This window comes from Dama dama, chromosome 12 (genome assembly GCF_033118175.1).
Source record: "Dama dama isolate Ldn47 chromosome 12, ASM3311817v1, whole genome shotgun sequence".
NCBI classification, from domain to species: domain Eukaryota; kingdom Metazoa; phylum Chordata; class Mammalia; order Artiodactyla; family Cervidae; genus Dama; species Dama dama.
The window spans coordinates 85,547,852-85,560,761 of NC_083692.1; the positions used below are offsets into that span (position 1 = coordinate 85,547,852).

Below are 12,910 nucleotides of genomic sequence, written 5' to 3' on the forward strand. Positions count from 1 at the left end.
GACCCTGAGCCCAAGGCAGCCAATCCATACCCAGCAGGACGGACGTGAGCTGGGCCACTCAGGTGCTCCATCTTGAGAATCTGAAGCACACAGACTACTGCTCAGGGTGAGGTCCTGATACCTTGATGTGTCAAGAGACCACACAGATCCTCCAGAAGGAAAGGGCAAGGATTTCCCTGGCAGTCCCGTGGTTAGGACTCTCTGCTTCCACTGCAGGTCTGATCCCTGGTCAGGGAACTGAGATCTTGCATGCCTTGCTGCACAACCAAATAAAACAAATAAAAAAATAAGCTTTTTTTAAAAAAGAAGGAAAGGGCAGCCTCACTCCTGACTTGACCCATCCTGAACTGGGGTTGGGGGTTGCCATTCCATCCTGATCATCAATGTTCCTTTTATGAGGGCTGGTTTGAACAGGTTTGGGGCCTCAGCTTGAATGGTATGGCGTGGGAAGACTTCAAGCTCACCCCTCAGCCCTGTATCCACCTCTCTCCCATTCCCCAGTCCATCCCCCGCCTCTGCCTTAGTCCAAGTCCTCTTCCACCAGCCGCTCCGCCTGCACTTGTTCTCCCCTTCACTTCATTCACTGCGGACAGTGGTCTTTCTAACATGACCCTGCCAGGCCCTTGCTTTACAGCCTTGAGGAGCTCCTCATAGCTCGGCCTCCGGTGCTATCTGCACCACTGCACTCCCTCCCTGCCTGTGCTCCTGACCGGCCATCCAGTCACCCTAAGATTAAACAGTCACACCTCTGTGCTTTTGCACATGCCTGGACTTCTGTGTACAGATACACCCTCCACCCGTTTCCGATGCCTCCTCCAAGATCAGGGCCAGGGGACATCTCTCTCCAACCCTAACTTGGATTCCCCTCTGCTTCGGCCGCCACAGCAGCTCACGAGGCCCTGTCCCGGCATTTACTTCACTGCAGTGGCACTAGGGTTGTCTGTCCTTGTCACCTGGCGCTGTGCCTGTGGAGTGAATGAATGAATATGCCTCGGCTGCCTCGGTCAGGTTTTGTTGGGAGAGTGCGTGTGAGGAGGGGACTTTCCTTTCTGGGAGATGAGCCTCAGCCCAGCCTAGACAGGGGTGTCGGGTGCTTTCTGAGGCCCTGCTGCCTCATGCCCTGCAAGCCCACCCATCTGCTTGCTCCCCTGGTGACACGGGGACAGTCTCATTGAAACTGGCCTTCCTGTCCTCAACACTGGACGGAAATCCCCCAGGAGCACGTCTCTGTCTCCCTCTTCTACAGAAGAGGCCCACAGACAGAGCTGAAGAGCCAAGTGCAGCGAAGCACTCAGATTTGATAAACAGGCAGGAGATTTCAGGAGCAATCAGGGGAGAAAAGCAGACACATTATCCCCAGAATTCACAATGCAGAGCTGAAGAGCTGGAGGGGCTGTGATTCCATTTTCCTGTCTTCCCGGGCCTCCTGCAGCCGGGGAAGATTTGCTGCTTTTGGAAACGATACAGTGATGTCCACATAGCTGGTCAAGTCTTCCCCGGGGACAAGGTGGGTGGCGGGCAGTGTTTGCGGACTCCTGGGTGCCTGGTAGTCCTCCCTGGGAAGGAGGTTGTTTATCAGGCTCACAAATGTGTCTAGTGATAATGGACCTGAACACAAAGGGCAGCAGACCCCTCCTGATGGCAGAGGGGCAACTTGGAAGAGGGTCCTCACCAGAACCAGACCATGCTGGGACCCTGATCTCTGACTCCAGCCTCCTAAACTGTGAGAAACAAATTCTGTAGTTTCTAAGACCTCCAGGTTATGGTATTGGGCCATAGCAGTCCAAACACACTAAGACAGAAATAACCAGCATTTATTAAAACTTACTACCTGCCAAGCACTGTCTTAAGCACCTTATATACATGAATTTATTTAATCATTTTACCACTTTCCTATCTGACAGGTACCATTATTGTTGTTGTCTCCATTTTACAGATGAGGAAACAGAGCAGCCCTTGAAATCTTTTGTCCACTGTTCAACTCCAGCACCTAGAACCTAGGAATGCAACAAACTCACCTAGTAAGTGAGTCCTCTTACTTACTTACTTACAAAATGTCCTCTAACGCAGAGCCTGGGGCCAACAATGACCCAGATGACGGCACAGTGGGACCATGGGGATGCATGGAAGCTTAGATGCCATCAAGAAGTTCTGCCTCTCCCTCCTGTCCTCTTTCCTTCCACACATATTTTTCAGGGGCTTCCTATTTGTGGAACGTGTGCACAGAGAGGAATCAGATTTCCCTTCTGCCCCAAATGGGTTATAATTACAATGTAACAAGCAGTGATAACCTATGCAGAAAAATTACGGTAAAGTAATTTTTTAAAAACCCAGAGAAGCAAACAATGTCCTGTAACAAGTTTGTCATCCTCAAATCAGTTTACTCATTCAAGGAAACTGCATTGAGCTAAGCCCTAGGATGCAGGGATGAGCGTGAACCAGGCCCCCTTCTGCTGGGACAAGGCTGCCTCCCTCAGGGTAGCAAAGGCTTGGGGAGAGCAGCTGAGCAGAAGAGGCTCCAGACTTGAGGCCTGCCTCCCGCATCCCTCTTCCCTCTGCTCCAAATAGTGCTTTCCCCAGAGCTGGCCCAGTTCAGTCCAGAGTGCGGGCTCCAGGGCTCTGGCCCGTTGAGGAAAGCAGGTCAGTAAGCCTTGTCCCAGGCCTTGGGGCTGCCTGTCCCCCTTCAGTGTCCCTCTGGCCTCCCACCCTCCCTCTGTGGTGCCTGGCAGAGGGCCCCAGCTTCCCTGGGCTGGCTGCTCACTCACGCACGGAGCCCAGAGCCGTTCACAGACAGCACGGCCACCTCCCCCCACCCCAGGCCCAGAGCTCTGCGCGGTGATTGATGGCGCTGCTCTGCTCCTGGTCCCAGAGAGCTCCTTTGAATAATAACTTGGCAAAATTACTCTTTTTTTTTTTTTTTTTTGCTTTCCCCTATTTCTGATTCATTGGCTGTTTCTAAGTCATTCATCTCTTTTGAGTCAGAGGAAGAAAGAAGAAGAATGAGGAAGAGGAGGAGGAAGTATCGAGGAGTTAACAAGGGACCCTGAGTCCCACCTCCTCATTCTACAGGGGGAGCTGAAGGCCGACCTATAGGAATCCTGACCTCCACTCATAGAAGAGAAGCAACTGTGGGAGGGATGGAAGACGGGGGAGGCAGGGATCTTTCTAGTGACCCCTTGAGTTGCACCTTGAAGGCAGCTGCCTACTGTATCCACATGTAAGGCTGGTCCAGTCTGCCGGCAGAGATGTCGGAGTTTCTTTATCCGTGAAGAGCAGAGCAGAGCAGAGAAAGGGAGTAGAGAGAGAAGGGGCTTCAAGTGGGTTGTGCCAGGTCACCAGCACCAACACATGATCACCTACTGTGTGCCGGGCATGGAGGAGACAAAGATGCATAGACACTGTTCCTACCCTCAAGGGGTTCACAGACAGGTACAGATAAAGCTGCTACCTGCGACAGGTGCTGTGGTGGAAGTAGGTCCGATGTGATCACACAGAGGAGATTGTTCCACGCTGGGAGGGACCAGCAAGGAGTCTTCACAGATGAGCTGATAAAATGTTCTGAGATCTCAATCTGAAGGTGGGGAAGCGTGCTCCAAATGTCAGGCACCGCAGAAGCAAAGGCTTGAAGGTGTGAAATGGCATAGGGTTCAGGGCAACGCTGAGTTCTAGGGCATTTTTAGAGTATGAAGGTGAAATGGATGTTGGCCAGATACAGGAAGAAGGGCCAGTAATGATACTGCCTGCAGAACTGAATCAAGGGCTCATGCAGGAAGGCCTGTGGCCAGTCTTGGTAATCTGATGACTGTGACAGGACAGTTATGCAACAGGAAGGGGTCTAATCAGATCTGCAACAGTGTGGAGGATGGGTCAGACCCAGAGAGGCTGGAGAAAGGACGACCAACCAGGAGATGGATGTAATAGTCCAGGCAACAGTCTATGGAAGGACTGAACCAATGCAGTACCAACACATGAGGGAATGGATGTGAGAAGCATGTTGGCAGCCCTTGGTGGCTGGCTGAGGGAGGAAGATGGGGAGACAGAGGAGTCAAGGGTACCTGCTGATGCCACCAGTTGAAACAGGGATCACAGCGCAGAAGCCTTCACAAACCACTGCCAAGCACCTGCTAGATGGCAGTGCTATTCCAGACACAGAGACAGAGACGAGTAATTCATTTCCCTTGGATGTACTTCTCTATTCTTTAAAGACAAGCTTAATCTGTATACACATATGTCCAAACAAGTTTGGGAGAATCTCAGAATTTTTTTCTTTTACCAAAAAAAATAATACACCCATTCCCTCCCTCACTTCCTCCCGCCCTGCCCCCCCACCCCACCACCACACACTGAAACCCACTCCCTGATTTATTTTGTTTTCTCCAGGAGGCAACACTCATGCAACTGGGGTGATTCCAGGTGGTGTAGGATTAGGGCAGCTAATCTGGGGCCACTGTCACAGAGCTAATGTTGGGAGGCGGGAAGCTTCCTTGAGAGTGCTCTTTCTCCAGCCATCTCTGCCTTTCTGCTGGAGTCTTCTTCCCCCCACCCCCCTACCCCGGGATGGATTTCCCTGTAAAATAAATGTCTTGTCTGAATTAATCTTATTTTTAAAAGGAGAGAGTCATCATATTGTAAAGACAGATCATAAAAAGATGCATCAATCTGTCAGGAAGGCTGGTTAATGTGAGTATTTGTTTAGCAGAGTCAGTGCCCCCGAGGCAGTCTTTCTGGACCAGCCCTGGGCCTGGAAGGGCCTTTAATTTGAATACTTAGAGCACATATGGCTGGCAGCTTTGCATTCTGAATCTGGGCACAGAGCAGCCTTGCTCTGTCGAAGAGGCGGGAGCGCCCCCCAGTGGAAGGGGCCCATTCCCAGGGCCAGCAGGGCCCCAAACACTCCCATGGGAGAACTCATCAACATGAGGGGTCTTTAGGAGACAGAGTCAGACACAATTAAGTGACACTGTTAGGTGTATATCCTTCTTACCCTCTTCCAACACATTTCTATTTATTTCCTGCAAGATACACAGACACTGTTTGTTTTTTGTTAGATGGAATGGAAACACATGAAAACATGACATTTGAATTTTTAATTAGCCTTCTATTTTGGATTTCTTTTTTAAAAAAATACAGCTATAAAACTAATACATGTTTGTCATAAAAACATCAAAATTGATACAGGGGTAGAAAATAAAAAGGTAAAAAAAAAAAAAAAACAGAACAACCCACACCGTCCTTCCCACTCACTCAGAGCAAACAGATAAAACACATGTCTGTGTAACTTTTGGAAAGACTATGCACCTACAAGCTTTTAAATGTGCACATCGTTCATCTGTTCACTAAGGCAGGAAGAGCTCCGAGAGGTCACAGGGCAGATCTAGGTCACAGACCAGATGCAGAGGCCGCTCCTGGATTTCAGAGGGCAAAAGCCTTCCCACACTGCACAGGTCCCAAGAGTTTGCCCGCAGCCGATCTTGACCGGAGTGGCTAATCTCTCTAAGCTTCAATACTGTGGCCACCTGATGCGAAGAACTGACTCATTAGAAAAGACCCTGATGCTGGGAAAGACGGAAAGCAGGAGAAGGGGAGGACAGAGGACGAGATGGCTGGCTGGCCCTCACGGACTCAGTGGACATGGATTGGAGCAAGCCCGGGTAGATGGTGAAGGAGAGGGAAGCCTGGTGTGCTGCAGTCCGTGGGGTCGCAGAGTCGGACATGACTGAGTGAACAAGAACCACCTCCACCTTGTCTGCAAGGCGGCGGCGCTCCTCAGCACGGCCGGCTCTCAGCGTATTAAGAGACCGCAGGTGCGGGAGGCTGTCAGACGGTTTGTGTCACTGATGCTGCTGTCCCCTCCAGAGCTGGCGTCACGGCAGAGCAGCGTCGTGGAGCCTGGCAAAGCGATTCGTTCAGCGGGCTTGTGTTCTCGCTTTTGTTCCCCAGATTGCCGTGACAGTTACAAGCGGAGGACGCTTCCCGAGGAGGATTCTGTTTAAGAAGCCCCTCACCTTGGGGGAGCTGATATCCGCGCAAGGCCCCTCCGTCTACAGGAGGCCCTGGGGCCACAGGCCTGACCTCTGGGAGCTCCCAGCTGGATGGAGTGGGCGGTACACACCCTAATAACCCGCCCTGATCTCGAGTTCACCTGCATTCCCTCTCTGTTCACCTAGAGCACTGCCAACACCTGGGTGGAAGAAGCAAAAGCCAGTCGTGGGGATGCACTTGTTTCTGGTTAACGGCAGGTTGGCCCCCATCTGGGCATCTAGGAAACATCCAGATGGAAGGCCCGGCTGATCTGTACGCCCACATATTCGATCCTGTCACCTATGATGAGGTGAGGTGGCAGAGCCTGGGCCAGTGAACCCCTCCACCCTCCAGCCCGCCGCCCCAGACCTGCTCTGACCTTGCAGCTAGAAAAGAGGGAAGCCCAGAACTTGTACACTGGGCACAGGGATGGGAGGGGTGGGGTGTGTGTGTGTGTGTGTGTGTGTGTGTGTGTGTGCAGCATAGGGTGGGGAGGTGGAGGACTGTGTGTGTGTGGTGTGGTGTGGGTGTGGAGCAGAGGGCGGGGAGGTGGAGGGCTGTGTGTGTGTGTGCGTGTGTGTGTGTGCATGTGTGTGTATGTGTGTGTGTGTGCGTGCATATGTGTGTGTGTGTGTGTAGCAGAGGGTGGGGAGGTGTGTGCGCGTATGTGTGTGGGTGTGTGTGTGCGCGTGTGCGTGCATATGTGTGTGTGTATAGCAGAGGGTGGGGAGGTGTAGGGCTGTGTATGTGTGTGCGTGTATGTGTGTGTGTGTGTGCGTGCGCGTGTGTGTGCATATGTGTGTGGGTGTGGAGCAGAGGGCGGGGAGGTGGAGGGCTGTGTGTGTGTGCATGCGTGTGTGTGCATGTGTGTGTATGTGTGTGTGTGTGCGTGCATATGTGTGTGTGTAGCAGAGGGTGGGGAGGTGTAGGGCTGTGTGTGTGTGTGTGTGTATGTGTGTGTGTGTGCAGCATAGGGTGGGGAGGTGGAGGGCTGTGTGTGTGTGGTGTGGTGTGGGTGTGGAGCAGAGGGCGGGGAGGTGGAGGGCTGTGTGTGTGTGCGTGCGTGTGTGTGCATGTGTGTGTATGTGTGTGTGCATGCATATGTGTGTGTGTAGCAGAGGGTGGGGAGGTGTAGGGCTGTGTGTGTGTGTATGTGTGTGGGTGTGGAGCAGAGGGTGGGGAGGCGTAGGGCTGTGTGTGGTGTGGTGTGTGTGTGTGTGGGTGTGGAGCAGAGGGTGGGGAGGTGTAGGGCTGTGTGTGTGTGGTGTGGTGTGGGTGTGGAGCAGAGGGGGAGGTGGAGGGCGGTGTGTGCATTTGTGTGTTTGTGTGTCGGGGTAAGAGAGTGGCAGCTAGAGAAACTGACTTTTCTTCTTTGCCACGCCTCAGGACATGTGGAAGTTCCCGACCAGGGATGGAACCCATGCACCCTGTGAAGGTGCATGAGACTCTGAAGCACAGTCTTAACCACTGGACCACCACGAAGTCCCGAGAAACTCTAATCTTGAAAATGAAGTCTCTTGACTTCACGGTTCTGCCGGAGTCCCGGCATGGAGCTGTTGCCTCCAGCAAAGAGCTTTGGGGTGGGGCTTTATTTCCTAGCTCTTCCAGATTCACTACCATTCGGAAACCAGCCTCCCTCCCAGCAAAACAAACCCTCTTGAGATCGCCGGTTCCGCAGCGCCCTCTAGTGGGGAACTAGGATATGTCTGGAGAGAAAGCCTTGGACACAAATGGTCACAAGTCACACCTGTGGATCCTTCAAGGATTTTAGAATCTAGGTGCAAGTTCCTCCACATGCTCCCATGCCCTTTGGAAGATAAAATTGCTATTTGTATGCAGTGGCAGATCAGTGGAAATCTGTAATGAGAGAGCAAGGGACTGCGGACTGGGGGACCAGTGTTTCAGGGGAGTATGAACAGTTGTCCTGGGCAAACTGTAAGATAATGGTGACTGTGTGCATGAGTGTGTGTGTGTGTGTGTGTGTGTGTGTGTGTGTGTAAGTCCCATTAGCACACACTAGAATGGTCTGCAAACTCTTGCCACATGACTTTGCTATATTCTCTTTACCAGTCCCCCATCAGGATACCCTCTTAGCTTACATCTACACCCCGCTAAATGACACTTTTTTCCCCCCAAGCTTTCCCAAGTCTGATGACAAGGCGAAAACACAGACTCAACAGGAGGAAACAGGGGTCCAGGAGTGTGACCCCAGGCTGGTAAGTTGACTGTTCTTGGTCCGAGTTTCTCCATGGGAGTTAGATGTCTATCCCAGGCTTGTTGGAAACGAAACTCAACCGTGCACAGAGGCCCCAGCACCGGGCCTCTCAGACATGTGATGCGCACCCCCAGGAGAGGCCCCGTGGACCCAGTGCCCCTCCTTCCTGCCCTCCACAGGGCTCGCGTGGGTGCCTCCGTTACCTGGGCTGACAGCTGGGTCCCACCCTCCCTCCTGCATTCTTCCTCCTGCTCCTCCTGCATCCGGAATATGATGTCCTGTGTCCCACCTTCTCTCTGTCCCAGTCCTCACGCTCTGTCCTGCCCTCTGCCCCAAGGTGCACTTCGACATCCTTATCCACCATCCCCTTCTCTTGCTGCTGCTGCTTTTTAAAAACAAGTTTATTTGGTTGTGCTGGGTTTTAGTGGTGGCGTGTGGGATCTTTAGTAGTAGCATGTGGGATATCTTAGTTGCGGAATGGGAACTTTTCATTGTGGCATGTGGGATTTAGTTCCCTGGCCAGGGATCAAACCTGGACCCCCAGCATTGGGAGCACAGAGTCTTAGCCACTGGGCCACCAAGGAAGTCCCCTTTTGCTGCTGCTATTTGAAAAGAACTTCTCTCACCGATGTCATTTCATTGTCACCCACAAGATGACTCCAAGTGTCCTCTGCACTCCCCTCACCTGCTGTGTCCCAGGTCCCTCTCTAATGCCCAGCCCTTTTAAGAGGTGTCACCATCATGGTTGTCATCTTTACCTGTTCCGTGCCCAGGACTTCTAACCCACAGAAAAGAAAGGTATATTCTACAATCCCATTCGAAAGTGCCTGATTCCAACCCCCTGAAAGCCGCTTTGGGGAGGAGAGTTTAGACTGTCACAGAAGAGATGGAACCCCCAGCAAGACCAGCTGCAAGGCAGAGGATGTGAGGCAACTGTGAGGTCCCCAGGGGCTTTCAGTGTGGGGCAGAGAGAAAACACCCAGCTCAGGTCTGGGAGTGAGGCCAGCCCTGCTGCCCCTGCCTACCACCCAGGACACTGCCTCCCCAACGAGTCTCCCAGGAGAGCTTCTGTATTTGCTGTCCTTGCCATCTATACCTGTCTAGACAGTGACAGATACAAAAAGAGGCTCCAGCACAGAGAGAGAGGGAGCTACGAAGTAGGGAATGGGCTTCCCTCATAGCTCAGTTGGTAAAGAATCTGTCTGCAATGCAGGAGACCCTGGTTCGATTTCTGGGTTGGGAAGATCCCCTCGAGAAGGAACAGGCTGCCCACTCCAGTATTCTTGGGCTTCCCTTGTGGTTCACCTGGTAAAAAATCCGCCTGCAATGCGGTAGACCTGGGTTTGATTCCTGGGTTGGGAAGATCCCCTGGAGAAAGGAAAGGCTACCCACTCCAGTATTCTGGCCTGGAGAATTCCATGGACTGCATAGTCCATGGGGTCACAAAGAGTTGGACACAACTGGGCAACTTTCACTTTCATGAAATAGAAGATGCAGAGACTCAGATGCTGGAGCAATAAAGAGCCACCCAGGGACAGAGGATGAATATCCTGAGCACTATTGATAATGTCTCATTTCACCCCCAGCAACTGTGATCGGGGAGGCGGGGCATCAGGCCCATCCTTCAGATGAAACAACCTGAGGAGGTTTCCAGGGCTCACCACTGGGGCACAGCTGAACTGAGCTACAAGCCACAACCTGCCAGATTACCAGGCACAGGACTTCTCTGACTCCCCTGGAAACACACACCGAGACTCTGTCTCCACCCCACTTCTCTAATGACTCAGTGTGTGGAGAGAAGGGAGAAGCATCATGCCAAGCAAGGAAGGGCCAACACAGGGGAGAGACACAAGGAGAAAGACAGAGAGAAGAAAAGGGACACAGATATACAGAGAGATGGGAAGCCAACATCATAAAGAGAAGAGAAAATTAGCTGCTCATCTCTCCCTATGGACATGGATTCTGGATAAAACACACATTCCACGTCTCAACCCCAGATCTGCAGAATCAGAATTTCTGGGCATGGGTCCCAGGAATCTACCTTTAAAGAAGGTTCCTCTGAGTAGCAAGGTGTGCTTTGAAATGCATCAGAAAAACAGGATAGCCTGATGGATGAATAGAGGAAGTGTGTGTGTGTGTTAGTCGCTCAGTTGTGCCCGACTCTTTGCGACCCCATGGATTGCAGCCCACCAGGTTCCTCTGTCCATGAGATTTTCCAGGCAAGGATACTGGAGTGGGTTGCCATTTCCTTCTCCAGAATAGAGGGAGGGGGAGATAGAAAATATGCAGTCAGCCAAACACAGCAAAATGTTAACTGAGGAATATAAAAAGTGGGTAACACTGTTCCCTGGATGAGTCTTTAAATTTTCTGTATGTCTGAACATTTTCATAATAAAATGCTGTGTGTGTGTAAGTTCCGGAATGATCATGATGATCAGGTGGGTCTGGGGCCACTGTAGTAGGAGGGAAGGTGTCCTCAGAGGACTTCTGAAGGACAGGTTGCCCTTGGAAGGCCCCCTGTGCTCCCCAACCACGTCACCTCCACCCCTCTACCCCCCGACCAAGTCTGCCCAGCCTCACAGCAATTCCCAAACTCACAGCAGCACCCCACAAGGCCCCGCCCTCCCCCTGGGCTCTCAAGGAAGTCCATCTGCCTCCTAGGGCCTCCTGTTATGCATGTGGAGCTGGATTTGCTGGGTCCTCTTGAGGCTGGTCCCTGCAGGGCACTAGCAGCAGTCTGATCAGGCTGGCGGGCAGGGTGGGTTTGGGCAGAACTGGGAGAGGCAGGGCTAGAAGTTCTCTTGGAAAAACTTGAAGCTGAACTGCTCACAGTGGCCCTTGAGGATCTTGGCCAGAGCTGGGGAGCCACAGAAGAAGACCTGCACCTTGCCTTTCTTCTCAGCGGCCACCTTCTGGAACACCTAGAGTCCGCAGAATGAGGGAAGGGCAGAGGGAGAAGAGGGGGACTTCGGACCCGCCCAGTGACTCCCCCGGTGGGACTGAGGGCATGACGGGCCGGGGTGGCTGTCCTCCCCACGAGGAGCTCCAGGGCACAGCTGCTTGGCTTCGGCCATTAGTTTAGGGGCCATTTGCTCAATGTATAACCTGACCCAGACCCCAGGGAGGGCTGGACCAGAAGCAGATAAGACCCAGGCCCTCCACTTAAAGGGCTGCATCCATGGGGGAGACATGTACTAACCAGCTGCAGTGCTGGGGGGCAATGGCAGAGCCCAGCGGGCACACTGAGCCCCAACACCCCAACTTCACGCCAGCTCACAGGCCTCCAGCAAAACGCCTCTGTCCTGAAGTCAGGCTTTCTTCCCCAGGGAGGACCGTTTTCCACCCCAAGTTCTGCTTAAGAATTTCCTTGCCTAAAGTTTTCTTGGTGTTCAAGGCCTGCTGGCATCCCTTCCCCACCAGCTCTTACCATCTAAACATGGACCACCTATAGCAGTTTGAAAAGCAATACCTTCTGGTCATTTCAGGCAAACACTGCACCCCAACTGGTAAGTGCTCAGGGAGGAAAAATAATAATAAAATCAATCTGAGGAATAAAATAGAAAGACTGGGATAAGGCCTGATATCTCCCCAGAACTCTGTCCACTGGGGCCTTTGGACTCTGGTCTGCAGGGTGTTTGCAGGCTGGGAGGGGCCTTAGAGGTCCCATGGACTAACTTCCTCTGTGATCAGATGGGGAAACAGAGGCTAGTGGTGGAACAAAGTGAGGTAGTGATGGAGCCAGAACATAGATTCCCATTCCAGCCCTGAGATCCTAGCTGGACTCTGGATGCTGGTCCCAAGCTTTGCCTCTGGTTGCTTGGCCCAAATCTCCTAGCCAGTGCCTCCGGCTCTCAGCCCCACTAGTCCCTGCAGGCCTCAGGACTCCAGGTGGCCTTTACCTTGTTCCAGTCAGGCCGCCCAGGCTGGGTGCGTGTCTGGAGGCCCGTGATGGAATCCTTCTTCTCCTTCTTGGCCAGGAGGTCGAGGGCCATCTGCAGACCAATGGCCTTTATGTCGTTCTTGCTCAGCGCAGAGGTCATGTACATGTGCAGCTCCAGAAAACGGCCTACGTGGTGGGAGGAGAGGGCAGGGCTGAGGGGCCAGCACCTGTGATGGGGACAGGGCAGGACGCCAGCCACTCTGCCCCAGGGCTTGGAGGGGGACTCATACAAATACCATCAGCTAACGTGTTCATCCAGTACCTCCATCTGACCAACACCATAGAAGAGAAAGATGGTCACCTTGGGCTGCTTGAGCTGCACGGCATTCACGAGTTACCTTATAGCCACTGTCCAATGTAAGCCTTACAACCACCCCAGGAGCTAGACCTCACATTTGAGTGTGTGCATGCATACTAAGTCACTTTAGTCATGTCCAACTTTTTGCGACCCTATGGACTGTAGCCTGTCAGGCTCCTCTGTCTGTGGGATTCTCCAGGCAAGAATACTGGAGTGGGTTGCCATTCCCTTCTCCAGGGGATCTTCCTAACCCAGGGATTGAACCTGCGTCTCCTGCATTGCAGGCGGATTCTTTACCGTCTGAACCACCTGGGAGTGGATCAGAGGGCAAATGCTATTGATATACAGGGAAGGCGGGAGCAGACAGGGCTGCTTCCCGAGCTGGGGGAGACTGGGTGAGGTCTTGGCAGGTGGGTGAGACTCAAAGGGGAGGTGA

At 52.7% G+C, this 12,910-nt stretch overlaps 1 protein-coding gene across 1 annotated transcript in view; it reads right to left on the bottom strand.

The window, feature by feature from the left end:
* Positions 1–7,989: 7,989 nt before the first annotated feature.
* Positions 7,990–12,910, bottom strand: part of NOX5 (NADPH oxidase 5) — a 38,385-nt gene continuing 33,464 nt past the window's right edge. Inside the window, exons 16-17 of the mRNA XM_061157985.1 lie at positions 12,136–12,302; positions 7,990–11,157 (exon numbers count right to left, since the gene is read on the bottom strand). Coding sequence (XP_061013968.1) covers positions 11,026–11,157; positions 12,136–12,302 — 299 coding nt within the window. The 3' untranslated portion in view covers positions 7,990–11,025. The remainder of the gene's footprint in view (positions 11,158–12,135; positions 12,303–12,910) is intronic.